This window comes from Dasypus novemcinctus, chromosome X (genome assembly GCF_030445035.2).
Source record: "Dasypus novemcinctus isolate mDasNov1 chromosome X, mDasNov1.1.hap2, whole genome shotgun sequence".
NCBI classification, from domain to species: domain Eukaryota; kingdom Metazoa; phylum Chordata; class Mammalia; order Cingulata; family Dasypodidae; genus Dasypus; species Dasypus novemcinctus.
In genome coordinates, this window is record NC_080704.1 from 1,443,690 (window position 1) to 1,466,149 (window position 22,460).

General features: G+C 46.3%; 1 protein-coding gene across 1 annotated transcript in view; it reads left to right on the top strand.

Moving 5' to 3' along the window:
- The first annotated feature begins 348 nt into the window (after nt 1–348).
- Nucleotides 349–22,460, top strand: part of LOC101429760 (granulocyte-macrophage colony-stimulating factor receptor subunit alpha-like) — a 43,925-nt gene continuing 21,813 nt past the window's right edge. The window contains exons 1-7 of the mRNA XM_004458470.5: nt 349–478; nt 5,324–5,420; nt 8,721–8,860; nt 18,224–18,350; nt 18,456–18,585; nt 18,665–18,849; nt 20,079–20,212. Coding sequence (XP_004458527.2) covers nt 5,348–5,420; nt 8,721–8,860; nt 18,224–18,350; nt 18,456–18,585; nt 18,665–18,849; nt 20,079–20,212 — 789 coding nt within the window. The 5' untranslated portion in view covers nt 349–478; nt 5,324–5,347. The remainder of the gene's footprint in view (nt 479–5,323; nt 5,421–8,720; nt 8,861–18,223; nt 18,351–18,455; nt 18,586–18,664; nt 18,850–20,078; nt 20,213–22,460) is intronic.

Sequence of the window (22,460 nt, forward strand, 5' to 3'; positions counted from 1 at the left end):
GTGTTCTAGACTGCACCGATGAGGGCAGGTGGGGACCTGCACGGAGCTGTCTTCTGCAGAAAGAGGAAGCTCAGGAGGCCGACAGAAGGAAGAGGAAGGACTTGGGCTCAAGAGGAACAGCTGATTCAACATTTCCTATCAGCCACGGTGATAAGAGTGGCCCGGTTTAAAGGGGAGACTCAATGGACAGGCTATTAAGTGCTTCTCAAAATACAGAAGTCAGGGAGGGAGTCTTTAAAAGGAAGAGCGTGGCCGCAGTGGGGGGAGAGCCTTATCAAGCTCTTGTCATCAAGGCTGCTACAATCTGCTGGACATCTCCATTTCAGCCACTGGGCCCCGCCTGATCTGCCATTCCTTAGATGGACCCTGTCTTGTCTGGGCTTTGGGCTGTCGTTCCTTAGAGAAATCCCTCTCCACGAGCCAAGAGCCCTTCGAAAATCTCCCGATCCAGGCCAAGGAGCAGTTCCTGAGCTGGGCAGTAAGTGGACGCGCCCCCCACTTGGAAAGGAGCTGCTTGGCGCATTCCCGGCGCAGTGTGCGTTTCGGGGACGGGAGGGAAGGAGGCAGCTGGGCAGCCTAGGATGTCCCTGGAGGGAAGGAGGGAGAGCGGGACGACAGGCACTTGACGTGAAAAGCTGCAGGAGGGTCGGGAAACAGCAACTGGACCGCAGGCCGTGCAGAGCCGGCCGAATGGACCGTTGTTGAAGCTGGGCTGGCGCCTGCGTGGAAATCTGTCGTTCTGGGCGTTCTTGTCCTTGTGGGGAAATAATGTGTTTATTTTTTTTTTGATGTCAAAGTCATCGAGGTTTGGTCTGTGCTGATCGCTGAGGAACATGCTTTCAAGGTCGAAGAAGAGGGAGCGGATGTAGCTCAAGTGGTTGAGAGCCTGCTTCCCATGGCCAAGGTCCTGGGTTCAATCCCCGGTATCTCCTAAAAACCAAACAAATGAACAAACAGCTCTCATTGGGGAGCGAATGTAGCTCAGTGGTTGAGCGCCTGCCTCCCATGGACGAGGTCCTGGGTTCAATCCATGGTACCTCCTAAAAATGAACAAATGAAAAATACCGACTCTCACTGGGGAGCGCATGTGGCTCAGTGGTTGAGCGCCTGCCTCCCATGGACGAGGTCCTGGGTTCAACCCTGGTACCTCCTAAAAAAGGAAAGACACTAGAACAAAAATCTAAGAGAAGCGGGAGTCCGCGGGGCTGGAAATAAAGCAGAGGGTGTAAGCAGACTGGGATAGCGCGTCTTCCGGGAGCTCCCAGCCTCTGCTCAGGTGCTCAGCTCTGTTCTGTCCTTACCTGGAGGTTTCCAGGTGATGGAGGACAGAGGCTCTCAGGTGAGTCCCTCGGACTGGCTTTAAAAGGCAGGGTCTGATTGCCCAGGTGTGAGCAGGTGGAGATGCTGATTTCTCACCGGCCCCGGGGACCCCCACTTGGGTGGCAGGAGTGGATGCTTCTTATAGCTTTCAGGTCATGGAAACAAGAAAATAAGAGGGACCCCCCCCCCCCCCCGAGAGCCAATCTCACCTGGGGCCCCTCGGGGTTAGGCACTGGGGCTGACCTGCTCTGGAAGAGAACTGACGTGGCCAAAACTCCATCCTGAGTGGAGTCGGGTTTACAGCTGTCAGCGGTGGGGAATTCTGCAAATGCAACTTCAACGCGAAGTTTCAGTCTCGGACAACTATACCTGTGACCTTGAATAGTTTTGCTGAAGGACACGGGTGAGATCTAAGACAAAACTTGCCCAGGCCCTTTACTTTCTGTCTCTGAATAGCGCTCGTCATGACCCCAGAGCTTTCTTCAGCCCTCACCCTCTCTGATTTTATTTTTAGCTTAGCAGACTCCTGGCCCCTGGGAAGTGCTGATTTCCCACCACGAGGCTGCTTTCCTGCCCTCAGATAAAACAAGACCTTGGCCGGATGCTTTGCCGCCGTCTGAGAAGCATCGAGATGTTGATCTGTTGGTCTCTTTTCTTGGTTATACAGTGTTGATGTCAGAGTCGGTCTGGCTTCAGAAAACACACGGGAAAGTATTCTCTCCCGTTGTATCTTCTGGAAGAGTTTATGTCGTTTTGGCATTACCTCTTCTTATAAGGCTTGGTGGAATTCACCAATGAAGAGTTTTCTTGGTGAGAGGTTTTTTGGTGGAAGGTTGTAAATTATAAATCCAATTTCTTTTATTGATATTCGGTCTATCTACTTCTTTTTTTTAAGGGAGAAGTTGTAAGTTGACAGAAAAAAAAATATGCACAAAATACAGACTTCCCGTATACCACCCTATTATGAATATCTTGCATTTGTGTGCTATGCTTTTTACAATGCATGAAAGAAGAGTTTTGTAATTGTACTATTAACTGTAGTCCATTGTTTAAAATAGGGGTCACTGTGTTGTACCGTCCTGTATTTATTTATTTTTTAATTATAGTAACATATATGCAACCTAACATTTCCCATTTTAACCACTTCCAAAATATAATTCAGGGCTGCTAATTACATTTACGATATTGTGCTATCATCACCACCATCCATTCCCAAAATTTTACAGTAACCCAGATAGAAACTCTGATTAATTTAAGCATTAACACTCTGTTCCCTACCCCACCCCAACTCCTGGTAACCTGTATTCCAGATTCTGACTCTTTCAGTTTGTGTAATCTAATTTTACATATCAATGAGGTCATGCAGAGTTCATCTGTTTGTGTCTGGTTATTTCACTCGACACATTGTCCTCAGAGTTCATCCATGTTGTTGCATGTACCAGAACTTCCTTTTATAGGGCTGAGTAATATTCCATTCTACGTATATCCCACATTTTGTTTATCTGTTCTCTCGATGAACACTTGGGCTGCTTCTATCTCTACAAATAAATTGGATGGCTGGTTTTTCCATTTCTGCAAAGAAAACTGTTGGAATTTGGACTGAGATTGTATTGAATCTGTAACTTGTTTTCAGGAGAATTGATAGCTTGACAATATTTAGTCTTCCAGTCTGTGAGCATGAGATGTTCTTCTCTTCATTACAAATTGTTTCTTTTTAGCAAAGCTTTGTAGCTTTTGTTTTAGTTTTGTAGCTTTTCATGTATGAGTCCTTCCTTTATATCCTTGGTTAAATTTTTATTTTATTTTTTTAAGATTTATTTATTTATTTATTTCTCTCCCCTTTCCTGCCCTGCCCCCCACCACCCTCCCCGGTTGTCTGCTCTCTGTGTCCATTTGCTGTGTGTTTTGTGTCTGCTTGCATTCTTGTCAGTGGCACTGGGAATCTGTGTCTCTTTTTGTTGCGTCATCTTCCTCCATCAGCTCTCCATGTGCGCGGTGCCACTCCTGGGCGGGCTGCACTCTTTTCTCATGGGGTGGCTCTCCTTAAGGGGCGCACTCCTTGTGCATGGGGCTCCCCTATGTGGGGGACACCCCTGCGTGGCACGACACTCCTTGCGCGCATCAGCACTGCGCGTGGGCCAGCTCCACACGGGTCAAGGAGGCCCGGGGTTTGAACCCTGGACCTCCTATATGGTAGGTGGTTGCTCTGTCAGTTGAGCCAAATCTGCTTCCCTCCTTGGTTAAATTTATTCCTATATATTTTGATCCTTTTAGTTGCGAGCGTAAATGGAAATTTTTCTTGAAATTCTCTTCAGATTGTTCTTTACTAGTGTTTGCAAACACTAGTGATTTTTTTCATGTTGATCTTGTACCGTGGCTCTTTGCTGAATTATCTTTGTAGATTTATCAGAACTTTCTATATAAAGGATAATGTTGTGTGCAAGTATATCTTTTTCTTCTTCAGTGAGCTTTGGAAGTGTGTCTTTCAAGTCACTCATTTCATCTAAGTTGATGGATTTATTGGCATCATATTTTCATAGCCTTCTTTTACAACCTTAATGCCTATAATATCTATATTTAAATTAATGCATATTATATCTATAATGTTTATAAGATCTGTAACATCATCTGCTCTTTCATTCAGTGTGGGGGTAATTTGTGCCTTCTTTTCTTATTAGTTACTTTTCAAATTAATTCCTGTGTCCTCATAGAAATTTTAGTAGGAATTTTTAAGACACAATCAATTGCTATTAGCCAGATGCTTTTTAAGCCAATATACTATAGTGATGAGAAAATTCAGCATCTAGATGTAGAATTGGTATTTTAACCCCTGAGTCAGATACAAAACCTGGCTGACCCCATTTCCCTGAGTAAACACAAACAGGGCCATGTCATTTTAGTAATGAGAGAGGCACCAAATTGGAATATTATAGTGATTCTAATGATCTCCGCACACTCCCGAACTATATATTTCTGCAGTCCTCTTTAAATGCCCTTAATAATAGAGGATAAAATTATGCAGCAGCTGTGAAAGGTTTGGCTGTTCCTCAAAAATTAATAAGCTGTTCTGATACGATCCAGCAATTCCACAGCTAAGGATATCCCCAAGAGAATTGAAAGCAGGAACTCAAACAGATACTTGTGCTCCAAAGTTCATCACAGCATAATTCACAATAGCCAATAGGTGGGAGCAACCCAAGTATCCATCCGTGAACAAATGCATAGGCAGAATGTGGTCCATCCATACAATGGAACATTATACAGCCATCAAAAGCAACGCAGTTCTGATGGTTGCTACACCATACATGTGCCTTGAAAACATTGTTCTCAGTGAATGGAGCTGGGCACAAGAGGGCAAATAGTGAGCAATTCCAGCTCTACGAAATATACGGAATACGCAAATTCATAGAGAGGGAAAGTACACTCACCAGGATTGAGTGGAGAAGAAAATGGGGAGTTTTTGCTTCGTGGGTACAAAGATTCTGTTTGGGTGATGAAAACATTTTGGTAATGCATGATGATGGTAATATATTGTGAACATAATAATTGATGTCACGGAATGACTTGACAGTGGATAGAGAGGGAAGTTTGGGAAATTTCAAATGTGTGTATGCTACTGTGATAATTTTTTTTTCTTGAAAGAAATGGAAAAATAATCAGAGAAGAGAGCTTTTTGGTGTATCAAGGGGAATTCACAAGCAGGGCTATTCAACAAAGAGCCTTGGTTCCAGTCATAAGAGCTTAAGGACGTTAATCAGAGGGGGTGAAATTAAAGATGATGTGGCTTGTCCCATATCCAGGTGTGGGAGCAGAGCACACACCACACATTCAGGTCTGTAGTGACCTTGGAAACCAAACAGGGGCTGCTGAGGAGCCCCTCAGCTCTGCCTAGGAGCTGCAGATCTGTCCTGCAATGCCCCCTTGCAGAGGACGAGTTGAAAGCAGGAGATCTCCTGCCGTAGAGACCAACCCCTGACGCTGGTTTCCTCTTTGCTGGTTACAGGTCCTGCCTCGGGGCCGTGGCGTGATGGCGCTGCTGGGCTACATCTGGTTCTTTGTGCTTCTGGGTCCAGCATGCGGCCAAGAAGAGCTGCAGCAGGGTAGGTGCTGGCTGCAGTGCTGCAAAGTGGGGTCTGGGATGTGGTGGAAACCCAGAGCTTGAGCTTAAGGGCGATGCGAGGGGTGGGACGGTCCTCGTCCTGAGGCATCCTCTCCAGGAGGGAAGTGTCCCCACCTCCAAGGGAAGTGTCCCCAATTCCATAGGGAACAGTCCTCACTTCCATAGGGAAGGGTCTCCTGCTCCACAGGAAGGGTCTCCACCTTCATCGGGAAGTGTCCCCACCTCCTAGGCAAGGGTCTCCACCTCCACAGGAAAGGTCTCCACCTCCAAGGAAAGGGCCACCACCTCCAAGGGAAGAGTCCTCACTTCCATATGCAAGGGTCTTCACCTCCATAGGGAGGGCCTCCAGCTCCACAGGAAGGGTCTCCACCTCCATAGTGAAGGGTGTCCACCTCCATAGGGAAGGTCTTCACCTCCATGTGAAGTGTCTTCACCTCCAATGAAAGGTCTCAACCTCCACAGGAAGGGCCTCCACCTCCATAGGGAGGGTCTCCACCTCCTAGGCAAGGATCTCTACCTCAATAGGAAAGGTCTCCACCTCCACAGGAAAGGTCTCCACCTCCAAGGAAAGGGTCTCCACCTCCACAGGAAGGGTCTCTACCGCCAATGGAGGGGTCTCCACCTCCAATGGAAGGGTCTCCACCTCCATAGTGAAGGGTCTCCACCTCCACAGGAAGGGTCTCCACCTCCAATGGAAGGGTCTGCACCTCCATAGTGAAGGGTCTCTACCTCCAATAGGAGGGTCTCCACCTCCACGGGAAGGGTCTCCACCTCCACAGGAAGGGTCTCCACCTCCATAGTGAAGGGTCTCCACCTCCACAGGAAAGGTCTCCATCTCCACAGGAAGGGTCTCCATCTCCATAGTGAAGGGTCTCTACCTCCAATAGGAGGGTCTCCACCTCCACAGGAAGGGTCTCCACCTCCACAGGAAGGGTCTCCACCTCCATAGTGAAGGGTCTCCACCTCCAAGGAAGGGTCTCCACCTCCACAGGAAGGGTCTCCACCTCCAATGGAAGGGTCTCCACCTCCATAGTGAAGGGTCTCTACCTCCAATAGGAGGGTCTCCACCTCCACAGGAAGGGTCTCCACCTCCATAGTGAAGGGTCTCCACCTCCATAGGGAGGGTCTTCACCTCCACGTGAAGTGTCTTCACCTCCAATGAAAGGTCTCAACCTCCACAGGAAGGGCCTCCACCTCCATAGGGAAGTGTCCCCACCTCCTAGGCAAGGGTCTCTACCTCAATAGGAAAGGTCTCCACCTCCACAGGAAGAGTCTCCACCTCCAAGGAAAGGGCCACCACCTCCATGGGAAGGGTCCTCACTTCCATAGTGAAGAGTCTTCACCTCCATAGGGAGGGTCTCCAGCTCCACAGGAAGGGTCTCCACCTCCATGGTGAAGGGTCTCCACCTCCATAAGGAAGGTCTTCACCTCCATGTAAAGTGTCTTCACCTCCAATGAAAGGTCTCAACCTCCACAGGAAGGGTCTCCACCTCTATAGGGAAGTGTCCCCACCTCCTAGGCAAGGATCTCTACCCCAATAGGAAAGGTCTCCACCTCCACAGGAAAGGTTTCCTCCTCCAAGGAAAGGGTCTCCACCTCCACAGGAAGGGTCTCTACTGCCAATGGAAGGGTCTCCACCTCCATACTGAAGGGTCCCCACCTCCAAGGAAGGGTCTCCACCTCCACAGGAAGAGTCTCCACCTCCATAGTGAAGGGTCTCCACCTCCAAGGAAGGTTCTCCAGCTCCACAGGAAGGGTCTCCACCTCCATAGTGAAGGGTCTCCACCTCCACAGGAAGGGTCTCCACCTCCACAGGAAGGGTCTCCACCTCCATAGAGAGGGTCTCTACCTCCATAGTGAAGGGTCCCCACCTCCAATGGAAGGATCTCTGTCTCCAATGGGAGGGTCTCCACCTCCACAGGAAGGGTCTCCACCTCCATACTGAAGGGTCCCCACCTCCAAGGAAGGTTCTCCACCTCCACAGGAAGGGTCTCCACCTCCATAGTGAAGGGTCTCCACCTCCAAGGAAGGTTCTCCACCTCCACAGGAAGGGTCTCCACCTCCACAGGAAGGGTCTCCACCTCCATAGGGAGGATCTCCACCTCCATAGTGAAGGATCCCCACCTCCAAGGAAGGGTCTCCACCTCCATAGGAAGGGTCCCCACCTCCAATGGAAGGGTCTCCGCCTCCAATGGAAGGGTCTCCACCTCCATATGAGAGGGTCTTCACCTCCATAGGAAGGGTCTCCACCTCCAAAGGTCTCCACCTTTTAGGAAGGATCTCCTAGCAAAGCAGGCTACAGGTGGCCTTGGTAGGATCAGATGGGTTCGACATCCTGCCACAGGTTAACAACTTAGAGGCTCAGGGCTAAGAGTGGGTATCAGGCTCTACACCCAAACCCACCTGGGGTGTCAGAATTGCTACATGGAGACCCTTGCATATCCAGACCCATCCCCTGCATGTTCTCCTCCCTCACTTCAACCTGGGCTCAGGGGGACTCCCTGGGAGAGACTCATTACCTTGCCTCCAAACCCCACCCTCAATTCCTGGAAAAAGCAGCTGCTCCATTAAACTTAAGCATAATCCCTTTTGTGTCAAACAGCAGTTTATGAAAGATACGGTTTCCCCACATCCTCCCAGACACTTGTTATTTTCCATTGTTTCTTTTCTTATTTCAATTTGTGTGTGATAGATCATCTCATTTTTGTTTTGACCTGCATTTGTCTAATAAAGAAAGAAGTTGAGCATCTTTTCATATACTTATAAATGCCTCCAGATTGTTCACTTTATTTTTTCCCACTTCCTTTATTTTTTTTTCTCTTTATTTTTTTTAATGTTACATTCAAAATTATGAGGTCCCCATATAACCCCACCCCCCGCACCCCACTCCGCCCACATCAACAACCTCCTTCATCATCGTGGCACATTCATCGTATTTGGTGAATAAATTTTGGAGCACTGTCACACCACATGGATTATAGTTTACGTTGTAGTTTACACTCCCCCAGTCCACCTAGTGGGCCATGGGAGGACATACAACGTACAGCAACTGTCCCTGCAGCACCACCCAGGACAACTCCAAGTCCTGAAAATGCTCCCACATCCTATCTCTTCTTCTTTAAAATGGTTAATTTGGTTGTGTGAATTTCACCTCAATAATGATAATAACAAAACATAATGGTCCCCTTTTGATGCTTGCAAAGCTTCCCATCAACTGTATCTGTGATGTCAGTCAGGGATCCCAAGTTTCACTAAATGTTTGTTTTATTTTAAATTACAGCAAAGGAAAATGTGTCTCCTATTATAAATATGAAGCTAGATCCAAGGAAAAAAATGATAACCTGGAATTATGGGACAAACGTTACTGAACACACATGTGAAATTGACACACCGGACTATCGTGCCAGCCAAACCCCACAGGTGATGCTGAATTGTAGAGGTGCAGAGTGGTGTTGCTCTTTGCAAATCTTGGGGGGAATTTTCCTGTAAGCACAACTGCGAGTCCCCTCCCTTTCTCCCACCTCGTCTCTCTTCCCAGTACTTTTGCTTTCCTTCTGGGTGCTTGGGGTAAAATTTATGCACTAGATTTTATGTGTCCAACAAAAGTGGAACCGCTGTCTTTTCCACACCTGCCTTTCTTGTTTTTTCTCGTGGAAAGGAGGTGGAAGGATGTGAAGTTGCCAGTCGGGTGTCTTTCCACTTCTTTCACTCTAAAGCCCTGCTCTGGGATTAAGCGTGCATTCCCTTGTGCATTCATCACTTATTTGTGCAGCACACGCTCTCAGCCTGTGGACGCACAGGTGAGCTTTCCTGCCCTTGGAAAGCTTTCATTCCCTCAGCATCTCACCTCTGCCCAAAAAGACCCTGTTGGATTGCTCCATAACACTAGCATATGGTTAAATGTTATTCCTGGGGGCAGGGGGATCAATAAGGTATAATTAAAATGCATGCCGTGTTAACTGTACCCGAGAAATGCATGTCTCCGGCTTTCCTGACTTTAAGATGGCTAGAACGGCTTTGGCAGGTAAGCATCTCACCTGCATGACGGGAAGGGCATGTTATGGCACTCCAGGGGAAGAGGGGGGAGAGAGGTTCCTGCTCAACGGGGCTCAGACAGGCCCAGCTGTGGGTGACATTACGTATCTGTGCTTTTACTTTATTATTTTTTTAATGTGGTACATTTGTTACAATTGATGAACACATATTGAAGCTTTGCCACTAAGTGTGGATTGTAGTTTACATTGTAGTCTAAGCTCCCACACATTTTTGTAAGTTATGACAGAATATGTAATGGCTGCATCCGTCACTGTAACATCATTCAGGACAATTCCAATGTCCCGAAAATGCCGCCATATTACACCTAATTTCTTTTTAAAGATACTTAGGTTACATAAATGTTACATTAAAAATATAAGGGATTCCCATATGTCTCGCTCACCACAACTCCCACATTTTCCCACATCTATAGCAGTTTGACATAGTTATGAATTCCAAAAATAGATATTGGATTACGTTTGTCATCTGGTCTGTACCTTGGCGTGATTAAGTTATGATGAGGGCTTTGACTGGGCCACGTCATTACGGTGTTGAGTCCCTGCCCTTTGGTGGGTGGGGACTCAGATAAAAGGCATGGCAGAGGACAGCACTGAAGGTTTTTAATGGTGGAGTTTGATGCTGAAGCCTTAAACTGGAGCCCCTGGAAGTAAGCTCGCAGAGGAAAGAGAAGCAAGCGCAGGGAAGAGAGGAACCCTGAGCCCAGGAAGAAGCAAAACCCTGGAAGGGAGGAACCCAGGAAGCCTGAGCCCTCGCAGACGTTGGCAGCCACTTACCCCCACACATGAAAATAGACTTTGGTGAGGGAAGTAACTCATGCTTTATGGCCTGGTATCTGTAAGCCACTACCCCAAATAAATAATACCCTTACAAAAACCAACCAATTTCTGTTATTTTGCATCCGCACCTCTTCGGCTGACTAATACTACCTCCTTCATTAGTGTGGTACTGTCATTGCAATTGATGAACACATTTTGGAGCGTTGCCACTAAGCATCACATACGTGCTTTTAAAAAATAATGGCTCTAAGCCCCCTCTTGATTTAGAGGTGGAGTGGGCATCGCCATCCCAGGGTCCTCAGGATGGAAAGAATAAAATATGGATTAGAGTGGACTTACTGATATCCTAGCATAGAACTATTGTGACTCTAGCAATTGAAGAAATTGTATCATTGTATCAGTGGCCACAGGAGTTGCTGAGGGCAGGGAGAGGGAAGAAGAGGTGTGATGTGGGGGCATTTTCAGGACTTGGAGTTGTCCTGAATGATATTGCAGGGACAGATGCTGGACATTGTATATCCTGCCATAACCCACTGAATGGACTGGGGGAGAGTGTAAACTACAAGGTAAACTCTAACCCATGCTATGTAGCAGTGCTCCAAAATAAATTTACCAAATCAATGAAAGTACCAGTAAGGCTACTCTAATCCATGTTTTATTTCTCCATCCTTGGTACCCTGGGATGGTGATGTCCACTCCACCTTTCACATGCCTCTTCTGTCACTTTTACTGGACCTGTGGTTGGCGCTGGGGTTGGTGTATGCTCAGGAGACTTGAATCTCTGGACTGTCCATGTGCCAGCTGGGCCCTGAGCCTCAGCAGAGTTGCAGCTCCTACTCTCCAGTTTTTTGGACTTACCCAGGTCAGCTAACAGGGAGGTGAGGATGGTCAACCACCACACCAGGGAGCCAAGAGTGCCTGCAACTGCAAGCAGGAGAATCCCATCCATCAGCCATGAGAGATCTAAGCCCCAATCATCTTTTAATGAAGCGCGAGGCTGGCTCCTTCCGCTCTCAGGGTGGGAAACTGCCTGTAACTTCCCAGCGCTCCCTCCCCTTCCCTAAGTCAGCTGTGAACGGGCCAAAAAATAAATTCCAATATTATGTTACTTTAATTCTGTTCGTCTACCATATGCATTTTAGAATCCTTTTATACAAGGTCCTCCCTAAAATGATGGCTTTGCCAGTTTTGTCAGAAATATGTTAAACCAATAAGTCAGAAAATAACCAAAAGTTTAGAGTCTTTAAACTTATCAAAAAGTATTCTATCCCTCTGCTTTTGTGCAGATGGATGCCATCTCACTGTCAAGTTGTGCCACGCCCTTTATGTATTATTCATCATTTCTAGGCATTTTATTGGTTTTTGTTGCCACAAAACCTATAAAATGTGGCTTGAAATTGTTTTTCAATATTCTGCTCTGACTGTTCATCCTTGGTGGAGGAAATCTACTGATTTCATTGTAATTATCTTGTGCCCAGGGATTTTTAAAAACTGTTTAAGCATTTGGGTAAAGCGTACAGTTTGCCAAATATATCATCTAGAAACAATGCAAACTTCATTCCCCCCGATCGGTAGTCTCAACTTTGCTTGCTGTTTCTTGTGAATTCAAGAGGACTTTGGGGAAGTGGATGTGGCTCAACTGATTGAGCGTCCACCTACCATATAGGAGGTCCAGGGTTCAAACCCAGGGCCTCTTGGCCCATATGGAGCTGGTTCACATGCAATGCTGATGCCCGCAAGGAGTGCCGTGCCACGCAAGAGTGTCCCCTGCGTAGGGGAGCCCCACACGCAAGGAATGCGCCCCGTAAGGAGAGCTGCCCAGCGCGAAAGAAAGTGCAGCCTGCCCAGGAATGTCGCCGCATACACAGAGAGCTGACGCAGCAAGATGACGCAACAAGGAGAGACACAGATTCCCAGTGCCACCGAGCATGCAAGCAGACACAGAAGAGCACACAGTGAATGGACACAGAGAGCAGACAATGTTGAGGGAGGGGAGAGAAATAAAATAAATAAATCTTAAAAAAAAAAAAAAAAGAAAGAAGACTTCAAGTGGTCCACATCTGTGATGGTTTTGAACCCTGACTAATCCAACATCCTTTCTTTATTCCTGGATTTAACAAATCCCGAGTTTCAGCATTAATTATCATTTTTTTAAAAAAGCCATTCTTTGTCATGTTAAAGAAGTTAAAGCTCATTTAAATTCCTAATGTTGGAGAATTTACATGTTCCTGAAAGCCTTTTTTTTTTTTTCACATCTTTTGGGATTATCACTTTTCTTTCTCTTTGGCCTCACTGATGTCTTATTATTACAACACATTTTCTTTTTTCATCTTTGCCTCCCTAACACAATCTCTGAAAGATCTTAGTAATAAATAACTGAATTCGTTTTGTGAGCACAGGATTTTGGCGTTTTCTTTATGTTTCAAAGTGAAATTGTTCTTTTTTGTGACACTGTGTTGTCCTCTATCTGAGTTGTGCTAGCTGCAGAAAATTAGTTGAGCTCAAATTTATAAATTTGCATTAAGTTAAGGTGGACCATTGTTGTACAATAATTGGAAACTGTCCAGTGTATGTTTCCTGTTATTTTCTGTTTTATGGATCTCTGGTTTGTGCTTATTTCCTTCCTCCTACTGTTTGCATTTTGCTTCTTTTTCTGGAGTAAAAAAAAATTGCTAGTTCTTTTTGTGTAAGGGATTCTAACTTCTTAAGTGGGTGGTATATCGCTCCTTCTTTCTTGAATAACGAAGACACTAATTGGGTAAGTCTTCTGCTGAAGTAGAAAGTGCACCCATTTTTATGTAAATCAACTGTGATTCTTGTTCTTTTCCTATGTTAATGAGAGGAAAGTAAGCTTCCTTTTATTTCATGTTTTAAATTTTTGGGGGCTTCTTTTTGTAGTCAATATTTTATTGTGTTTTTTGTTTGTTTGTTTAGACTCACACACACAAAAAACATGTTTCTGCCATCTGTGCTTGAAGTATAGGCTTTGGCTTTTCTATAACCCCTAATTGAAGATACAAAGTTGCAAATATAATCACTGGAAAAGAAACCAGGGCCTGATTTAGGGGATGCATATAATATTATTGGTTCATTCAGCCTTTTTTTTAAAAAAAAGATTTATTTTATTTATTTATTTGTCTTCCCCTCTCCCTTGTTTATGCTCCCTGTCTGCTCTCTGTGTCTGCTCGTCATCTCTTTAAAAGGTACCGGGACCTCCCACATGGGACAGAGGTGCTCGATTACTTGAGCCACATCTGCTCCCTGCTTTGTTGCGTCTTTCATTGTCTTTCCTCTTTGTGTCTCCTTGTTGCATCATCTTGTTGCACCAGCTCACTGCACCTGCCTGTCATGGCAGCTCTCGTCTTGCTCATCTTCTCCAGGAGGCACAGGAAACCGAACCCAGGACCTCTCGTGTGGTAGGCGGGAGCTCAATCACCTGAGCCACATCCACTCCCCCTCGTTCAGCCTTTTGATGTTTATTCACTCGACCTGTCAAACTGTGAAGGAAAGTCCCCAACATTTCGTTTTTCACTTTTGTCTTTTATTTTTAACAACCTGTTCGTCAATCATTAATTTTACTGCTATCAAAGCCCAGGATTAACTTCCTGAAAGCACTATTGGCTCGACCGTGTGCCCCCAAACTTTGTGTTCCAAAAGCCGCTTTCCCGCCCGTGACATGGCCAAACACACAGGCCCATCCTCGGCCTCATCAACGATGATCTGAGCTGCTGGCCTCCGCGGATCAGCGGAACAAAATGCTTGTTAAGCAAACTGGGGTGAAGCTTCTCTCCCCCCACAGGTCCCCAAACTTGGTAGCCCCCAGCCTGAGCCAGTGGACAGCCCCTCATGAATGGGTGGGCCTGGGGGCAAAACACATATTTTCTAATTTTATTTTCTCTTTGTAAAAACAAAATTAATTGTCTTTTTTGTTTAAAGATACATCGATCACCAAAAAAATGTTATATTTTAAAATATAAGAGGTTCTCACATATACCGCCCCCCCACCCCCCCCTCCTCCCACATCAACAACCTCTTTTTTTTTTTTTTTTTTTAACAACCTCTTTTATCATCGCGGCACATTCATTGCATTTGGTGAATACATTTTGGAGCACTGCTGCACTGCATGGATAATAGCTTACATTGTAGTTTACACTTTCCTTCAGTGCATCAAGAGGGTTATGGCAGGATATATAATGACCAGCATATGTCCCTGCAGTATCATTTAGGACAACTTCAAGTCCCAAAGATATCCCACGTCTTCTTCGCTCTCCCTGCCCTCAGCAACTGCTGTGGCCACTTTCTCCACATCAATGCTACAATTTCTTCCATTACTAATCACAGTAGTTCTATAGTAGAATATCAGTAAGTCCACTCTAATCCATTCTCTGTTCCTCCATCCTGTGGACCCTGGGATGGCGATGCCCACTCCACCTCTAAATTAAGAGGGGGCTTAGATCCATTATTTTTTTAAAAGCATATATATGACATGCTTGGGTTTCTCTTCTGTGACATTTCACGCTCTCTCCCTTTTCATTTTTAAGATACGCCCAGGCTTGCTCTCTCTTTTCCAGCATGGGTTATTTCCATTTTTTAGATGTGTTTCCACTGAGTTGATGCGTATGCAACTTTGAACATGACTAAAAAGCACTCATCGTACTTGATATTTTAAAATCTGTGAATACACATTCTCCAGTCACAGCTGATGTCCTGATGTTGGGGGAGTCACACTTAATCCCTTCCCCCAGCAGACACCCTAGGATTTGGGAAACAGGATGTTGTCGCTGTGCTGATTTTTCCCCACATAATATATATTTTTCCTGTGAGTCTTTTCTAACATTTGTCTTCAATCATAAACCCATGTTTACAATCAATATTAATGGCTAGGACACCCTGGCAGGTCCCTCTCGTTAGTTCTTAATTTTGGCTCCATCCAAGATATTGTTGGAGTAATATCATTAAAAAGAAAATCACCTGCCCAGTAGAAAGGCCCCCCACAAAATAAAAAGAAAGAAAGAGAACAGTCTTATGATTAAGGGTGTGTATCGCAGGTGTCCTAATAAGATTGCAAAGAAGAAAATAAATCTCGTCCTTTCGCTCAGCCAGGCAGATGCAACAGACTATTACATGTCAATCGTCTTTATCTAGAGGAGAAAGAAAACTTGTGTTCTCTTTCGGCCAAGCGGGAAGTTACATCTGGAAGCAAAACTCCCACACAGAGAGGAAGAAGAGATATTATCCTTCTCTAAGATCACATTTCCAAGAACTGTCTCCAGGGGTTCCACAAAGGACATTTCCTGGAATGGAACACTGGCAACGGGCTTATTCATCTTCTAAAGAAATTTACCTGCATCCTTCCTAATTTCAAGTTTTCTAAAGCAAAGGCAAAAGGGCTGTTGTCTTTCCCTTTGGGTACCAGGGAATTTGGGGATTTGTTTGTTTTTTACAGTTTCACCAATAAATCAATTTATTTAAAAAAATGTGTTACAATTAATTACATTAAGTGACATTACCAAACAATTTTAGAGTGCTTAGGTCTAGAACAACGGGTGAAAGCAGTGCTGTTAGCCATTATGTGTCTATGCATTTTCTCTTCGACTTTTCTTAAACCACACATTAAAAATGCAAGATATTGCAGTGAATTTTTTACTTAATTTTTTTTTTTTTTTTAGCATTTCAGATTTGGATTTACCCTTTCCATACCCGGAAGGCGTATTTTTGTGAATCCTTGCGCATTTAAGAACGTCTTTTCCTCAACCTTGATATCAACCGCTGACCTTCGCTGTGTTTAAACGTCTTTTAAACATATTTCCCGTACAAACTTTAATCCGCCCCTTGGTCAGCGATTTCAGAGCTCGTGTTAGGCCTCACAAGGTCTGAAATCGGCCTGATTTTTATTCCTTCGTCTGTAACTGAATGTGCTGCGTAAATGCTGAAAGGAATTCTTGGTTCTCCATGTCATTCACAAGCTTTCCTTTGGAACTGGCTGCTTTCCAGCCAGCTCCCGCTGCTTTTTTTTTTTCTTATTATTTTTAATTTTTAAAAACATATTTGTTTTTGTACTTTTTTCCCCTCTGCTTTTTCCTATCATCCCTCCTTTCTTGTTTCTTGTCTTCCATTTGGGGCCTTCAAAGCCATTTTTTCTTTTTCCCGAAGTCAAGCCTTTCCACAAGAATGCGTTTCTTTGGCATCTTCAGAAGACCCCTGCCCTTTCTTTTCGGTGGCCGAGACCCCGTTGCCTTGGTTACAGTCAGGCCTCGTGGTCGGGGGGGCAGAGCTTGTGAGCCCAGAATCTCCCTCTTCTCCCCAGGGAGCTTCCCGAAGTTAGGCTTGGGGGGGGGTCCAGTTAGAACTGAAGCTGGGGGTCCAGTCAGAAGGTAAGCTGGGGGCGTCATTAAGAGGCTAAGCTGAGGGGGGCTCTAGTCAGAATTTAAGCTGGGGGGGCAGTCGGAATTTAAGCTGGGGGTTCAGTCAGCAGTTAAGCTGGGAGGGGTCCATTAAGAAGATAAGCTGGGGGGGCTCTAGTTGGAAGTTGAGCTGGGGGGGCAGTCAGAACGTAAGCTGGGGGGAGAGTCAGAATTTAAACTGGGGGTCCAGTCAGAAGTTAAGCTGGGGGGGGGTCCAGTGGGAAGTTAAGCTGGTGGGGGCAGTCAGAAGTTCACCTGGGGGGGGGGTCCAGTCAGAAGTCAAGCTGGGGGGATCCAATCAGAACTTAAGCTGCGGGTCTTGTCAGAAGTTAAGCTGGGGGGGGCAGTAGGAATTTAAACTGGGGAGGGGGGCCAGGCAGAAGTTAAGCTGGGGGGTGCAGTTGGAAGTTAAGCTGGGGGGTCAGAATTTAATTGGGGGGTTCTAGTCAGAACTGAAGCTGGGGGGGCAGTTGGAATTTAAGCTGGGGGGGTCCAATCGGAAAGTTAAGCTGGAGGGGGAGTCGGAATTTAAACTGGGGGGCTCTAGTCAGAACTTAAGCTGGGGGGGTCTAGTCAGAAGTTAAGCTGGTGGGTCCAGTCAGAAGTTAAGCTGTGGGGGGGGCAGTCGGAATTTAAACTGGGGGGCTCTAGTCAGAACTTAAGCTGGGGGGGGCTCTAGTCAGGACTTAAGCTGGGGTGGCAGTTGGAATTTAAGCTGGGGAGTCCAGGCAGAAGTTAAGCTGGGGGGGAGTCAGAATTTAAACTGGGGGGGGGCTCTAGTCAGAACTTAAGCTGGGGGGGTTCTAGTCAGAACTTAAGCTGGGGTGGCAGTTGGAATTTAAGCTGGGGGGGGTTCCTGTTGGAAGTAAACCTGGGGTGTCCAATCAGAAGTAAGCTGAGGGGTTCCAGTCGGAAGTTAAGCTGGGGGGGAGGCAGGCAGATGTTAAGCTGGGGGGTCTTGTTAGAAGTTAAGCTGGGGGGTCCAGTCAAATGTTAAGCTGAGGGGTCCAGTTGGAATTTAAGCCGGGGCCGGGTTCCAGGGTCCACTCTGCAGGGATCTTGTCTCCCCCACGGCCCCCAGTCCAGGCTGCGGCCCCCTCCCCGTCCAGCCCCCCAAGACGGGGGTCACTGCCGGGAGACCTTAGCTCAGGTGGCCCTGCGCCAGGGGGAAGTCGAGGCTCCCTGAGCTCTTCTCGTGATGGTCGTCCAGTTCCCAGACCAGGGCATGGTAGGCGGCTGAAGATGGGACCCCCAAAGGGTAGAGTGTGGGTGCTGTGTGTGTGTCCATCCATCTCTAACGATGGACTTAATCACCCTCATTCCCCGCACATTCGCAGCTGTGCTTCTTCTTCGCCCTTTGATGGCCCTCGCAGTCAGAAGTCTCTCGAGCGGCCATTCGTCACGTGTGCAGGTTTCTCTCGGCATCTTGCTGAGCTGTCGATGCTGGCCCGACAGCCAGAACTATCCAGGAGTTGGCATCGGCTCAACTCGGGTCCGAGTGGACCCGGATCCTAAGCGACACTCACCTTCTCCTGCGTCTTTTCCAGGTTGGAGAAGACAACACTTACTTCTGCAGATTTCCAAACTCCGTGCTGCACAGAGGAGCCATCCTGCGAGTGAATGCCACTTCTCACGGGGAAACCTATCAGGAAACGCTGACCTTTCATAACTCAGGTGATGCCACTCTCCGGAGGCCGTCACCAGCCATCACCGCCACCTTTGAGGTGGGTGGGAGGGGGGCGGCTGAGCCTCCCAGCACATGTGGTCATTTCTTCCCAGGCAGGGAAGGCTCTGCGGCAATCAACTTCTCCTGCTTCATTTACGACATCCGCTTCATGAACTGCAGCTGGTCGATCGGCCCAGCCGCTCCCACGGATGTCCAGTATCACCTCTACAAGTGGGACATCTGGTAAGCCAGATGCCGTCAGAGCTGGGGCTGGGGCAGGTGCACGTGCCGGCTTTCCCATCGAATTTTTTGAATGTTCCAGGTACGAAGAGGAGGTAGAATGCTCCCAGTACCTCAGCAACCCGAATGGGCTGCACGTGGGCTGCCATTTCGATAAACTCTCTGAACCAAGTCAGCAGGACAACTACTTCTTCTTACTGACTGGAACGAGCAAGGAAACGGCCATCCAGTTTTTGGATTTTACTCCATTTGTAGCCCTTACAATTGGTAAGACAGATTCCTACCTTGTATTTCATACCCAATGGGAGTGGACTCGATATCCAGCCCATCTGTTTGTACCAAGACTGTTGGGAGAATAATAACAAAGATGTCCCAAATGCGGACAAATCTCTTTATTCAGAGCTGGTTGTAACAAGGGAGTTGGCCACTGTCTCTCACTTTGGGGAGAGACTAAGGCAGGCAGGGAGGCAAGAAAGCTTTGCAGTTGAAAAAGGGAAGAATTCTGGTTTTTTTCCCAATGGAAGGGTGTTGATGAGGCAAAGGTGGAGATGGGCTCTCTGGAAGCAGGGCATCTGTTGAGGGGTTAGGGGAAGGATCACTGCCTTTCTCTGATCAGACCAGAGTTGGAAGCAAAATTTAGGGACATTGTTGGTTATGTTGGGGCGATTGGCACAGGGATTGCCGATTGGATTCCTGGATTGTTTGCCACAGGTTGTGGGGGAGATTTTTCACTTTGTCAGTTTGTATATTCATTTTCTCCCTGTGCTGGGATGCTGGGTCCCAGACCAGCTGGGGAAATCGGGGTCTAGAGGTGGGATCTGGGAAATAAATACAGAGTGGAGCCAGAAAGCAGTGTGCACAGGGGATTTATTGGGACTCAAGCAAGGTAACAAATACCTCTGCTTCCCCAGCTTTTCAGGGACACTCCAACCCCAGGTCTCTGCAATGGTACCCCTGACCTTCATTTGCATCCCTCTGTCAAAATGAAGGTGTTTTTGGAAGCCAGACTTCTAGAAGTTACTCTGTCCCCCATGACCTCAGGTTCCAGATGAACCATCCAGTAGCAGATTGGTTGTCATTTTTCACAAACTGGCAGGTCCCTGGGTGACTTCAGTCATTGCAGCTACGGGTTTGGTTGGCTCCATGTCAACCCCAGATGATTTACTCCACTAGGGTTGTAGGCTGCCATGAGCAGCTGAGGACTAAAATATAGTCCTGCTGGCAGGATTGCCTGGGGACCCCATCCACAGGTGTGCTATTCTGCAACTTGGAAGCAATGGGTGGGTACCTGCCCAGGAGGACCTTTGTATACCATGGAGAGCACACCCTAAGATGTATTCTCACCTTACCTGAGCTCTCCCTGCCCCTGCCCAATGGCCTGTACTCTTTCATGAAGAAAAAGAAGGGATAAACTACTGCTAAGAGGTCTTCTATATGACTCCTCCACATTTGTAGATTTATGAGTAACTCATTACACATTCGTGTTTCCATTTTAGAAAAATATAACCCACCATCAAACATCACAATCAGCTACAGTGGATCGAATCACATTATACAGTGGGAGAACCCCAAGATGAGATTCACCATTTCAAGTCGTGTCTTATATTACGAACTGGACCTCCAAAGAAAGGTAATGCCCCCAAACTTTGTAAGGATTCTGCAAACTGCATTCTCACTCATTCTCTGTAAGGAGTTTCAACCTCATTATCAAGAGAATCAACTCCTTGTCAGCCCTAGAAGTTCGTTCTATGTATGTTCCTTTGCCCTCTCTTTGCCATTTAAGTGCTGTCATTACTTTTTTGTTTGTTCATTTAACAATTTTTTATTGTGTCCTGGACATCGTAGGGACTCTGAATATCGTGAGGCACTTGGATTCTGTTATCTTCCTCTGAAGATTGTTGATTTTTGTTTTTAGTAAGTAGAGGATTTGACTGGATTTGATCTTGCCTCCCCTGTGGAGAACAGTGCCTGAAACATGCTAAGTTCTCTCTGCATTCATTACTTTCTGGTGGCGTACAATTTATCTATGTTTTCTTTTGTTGTTTGTGCTTTTGGAGTCATAGCTAATAAACCATTGTCTGAGCCAAGGTCATGAAGGTTGACCCCTGTGTTTTCTTCTAAGAGTATAATAGTTTTAGCTCCTACATTCAGGTGTCCAATCCATTTGGAGTCAACTTTTGTATATGGCGTGAGGTAGGGGTCCAAATTCATTCTTTTGCTTGTGGATGTCCAGGTGTCCCAGCACCATTTGTTGTAAAGACAATTCTTTCCCCACTGAATTGTCCTGGAACCTTTGCCACAAGTCTATTGACCACAAATGTGAGGGTTTCTTCATGGACTCTCAGTTATATTCTGTTGGTCTACATATCTGTGTGATAAGTTTTGAAATTTAGATCTAAGAGTCTTCCAATTTCGGTTTTTTTCAAGATTGTTTTGGCTACTTTAGGTGCCTTGCATTTCCAAGTGAATTTTACAATCAGCTTGTCCAATTCTGAAAAACTTTTTAAAAAGCAGTTGAAATTTTTGATAGGGATTGCATTGAATCTGAGGTCAATTTGGGAGTACTGCCATCTTAATGAGATTAAGTCTTCTAATTCTTGAACATGAGATATCTCTCCCTTCCTTTAGATCTTCTTTAATCTCTTTCAAAAATGGTTTGTAGTTTTCAATGCATGTTTTCAACTTCTTTGGTTAAATTCATCCTTGGTTATTATTATTATTTTTTGATACTATGTTATATGGAATTGTTTCCTTAATTTCATTTTTTGGATTGTTCATCACTAGCCTCTTTGAAACAAAATCTGAAAATGTGTTGGGAGAAGTTAGCTCATGAGAAGTCCACTAGATGCTTGTCTGAGGTTTCAACCTGCCCCACATCTTCCCCTCTCCACCCTCTCTCCTAACCCTCACATCGCTCACCATAATTGCGCTCTGGGGAGCCTCAAATCTGGGGTCGTCCCCAGTGCTTGGAAGCTGGGGATATTTTCCCACTCACACAACATATCCATTCCCCATGGCAACATCAGGAGTGACCACAGGACTTCAACTTGACCCCAAGCACACAATGGAGCTGGGTGTAAACATTGAGCCTGCCTCCGTGAACTCCTCACAGCTTCACAGGAATCCTCTCACAGGTGACCTCACACCAGTTGCCTTTCACAGAGGACCTCTCATAGGTATGTCACTCAGATGTCCTCGCATAGGTGACCTCACCCAGATACCTTTCACAGGTGACTTCACCCAGCTGATGTCCTTCAGGTGTCTCAAATGACCTCACACAGGTGTCTTTACACCGGTGACTTCTCACAGATGACTTCTCTCAGACATCTCACTCAGATATCCTCACATAGATGGCCTCACACAGGCGACCTTTCACTGGGCACCTTGCATATGTGACCTCTCATAGATGACCTCTCACAGAGGAATTTTCACAGGTGTCTCACTCAGATGTCCTCACATAGGTGACCTCACACAAGGACCTTTCACAGGTGACATCACATAGGTGATCTTTCATAAGTGATCTCTCCAGGAGACCTCTCACAAGGAACCTCACTTATGTTACCTCTCACAGGTGGTCTCTCACAAGAGATCTTTCTCAGATGTCTCACTCAGATGTCCTTACACAGGTAACCTCTCACAGGGGACATCACATAAGTATAATTCTCACAGGTGACATCTCACAGGGGGCCTCTCTCAGATGTCTCATTCAGATAGCCTCACAGACGTGGCCACACGCAGGTGACCTCTCACAGGTGACTGCTCACAGGGGATCTCAAATATGTTACCTCTCACGGGGGACCACTCAGATGTCCTCACAGAGGTGACCTATTACAGGGACACTGCATAAGTGACTTCTCACAGATGGCCTCACACAGGGG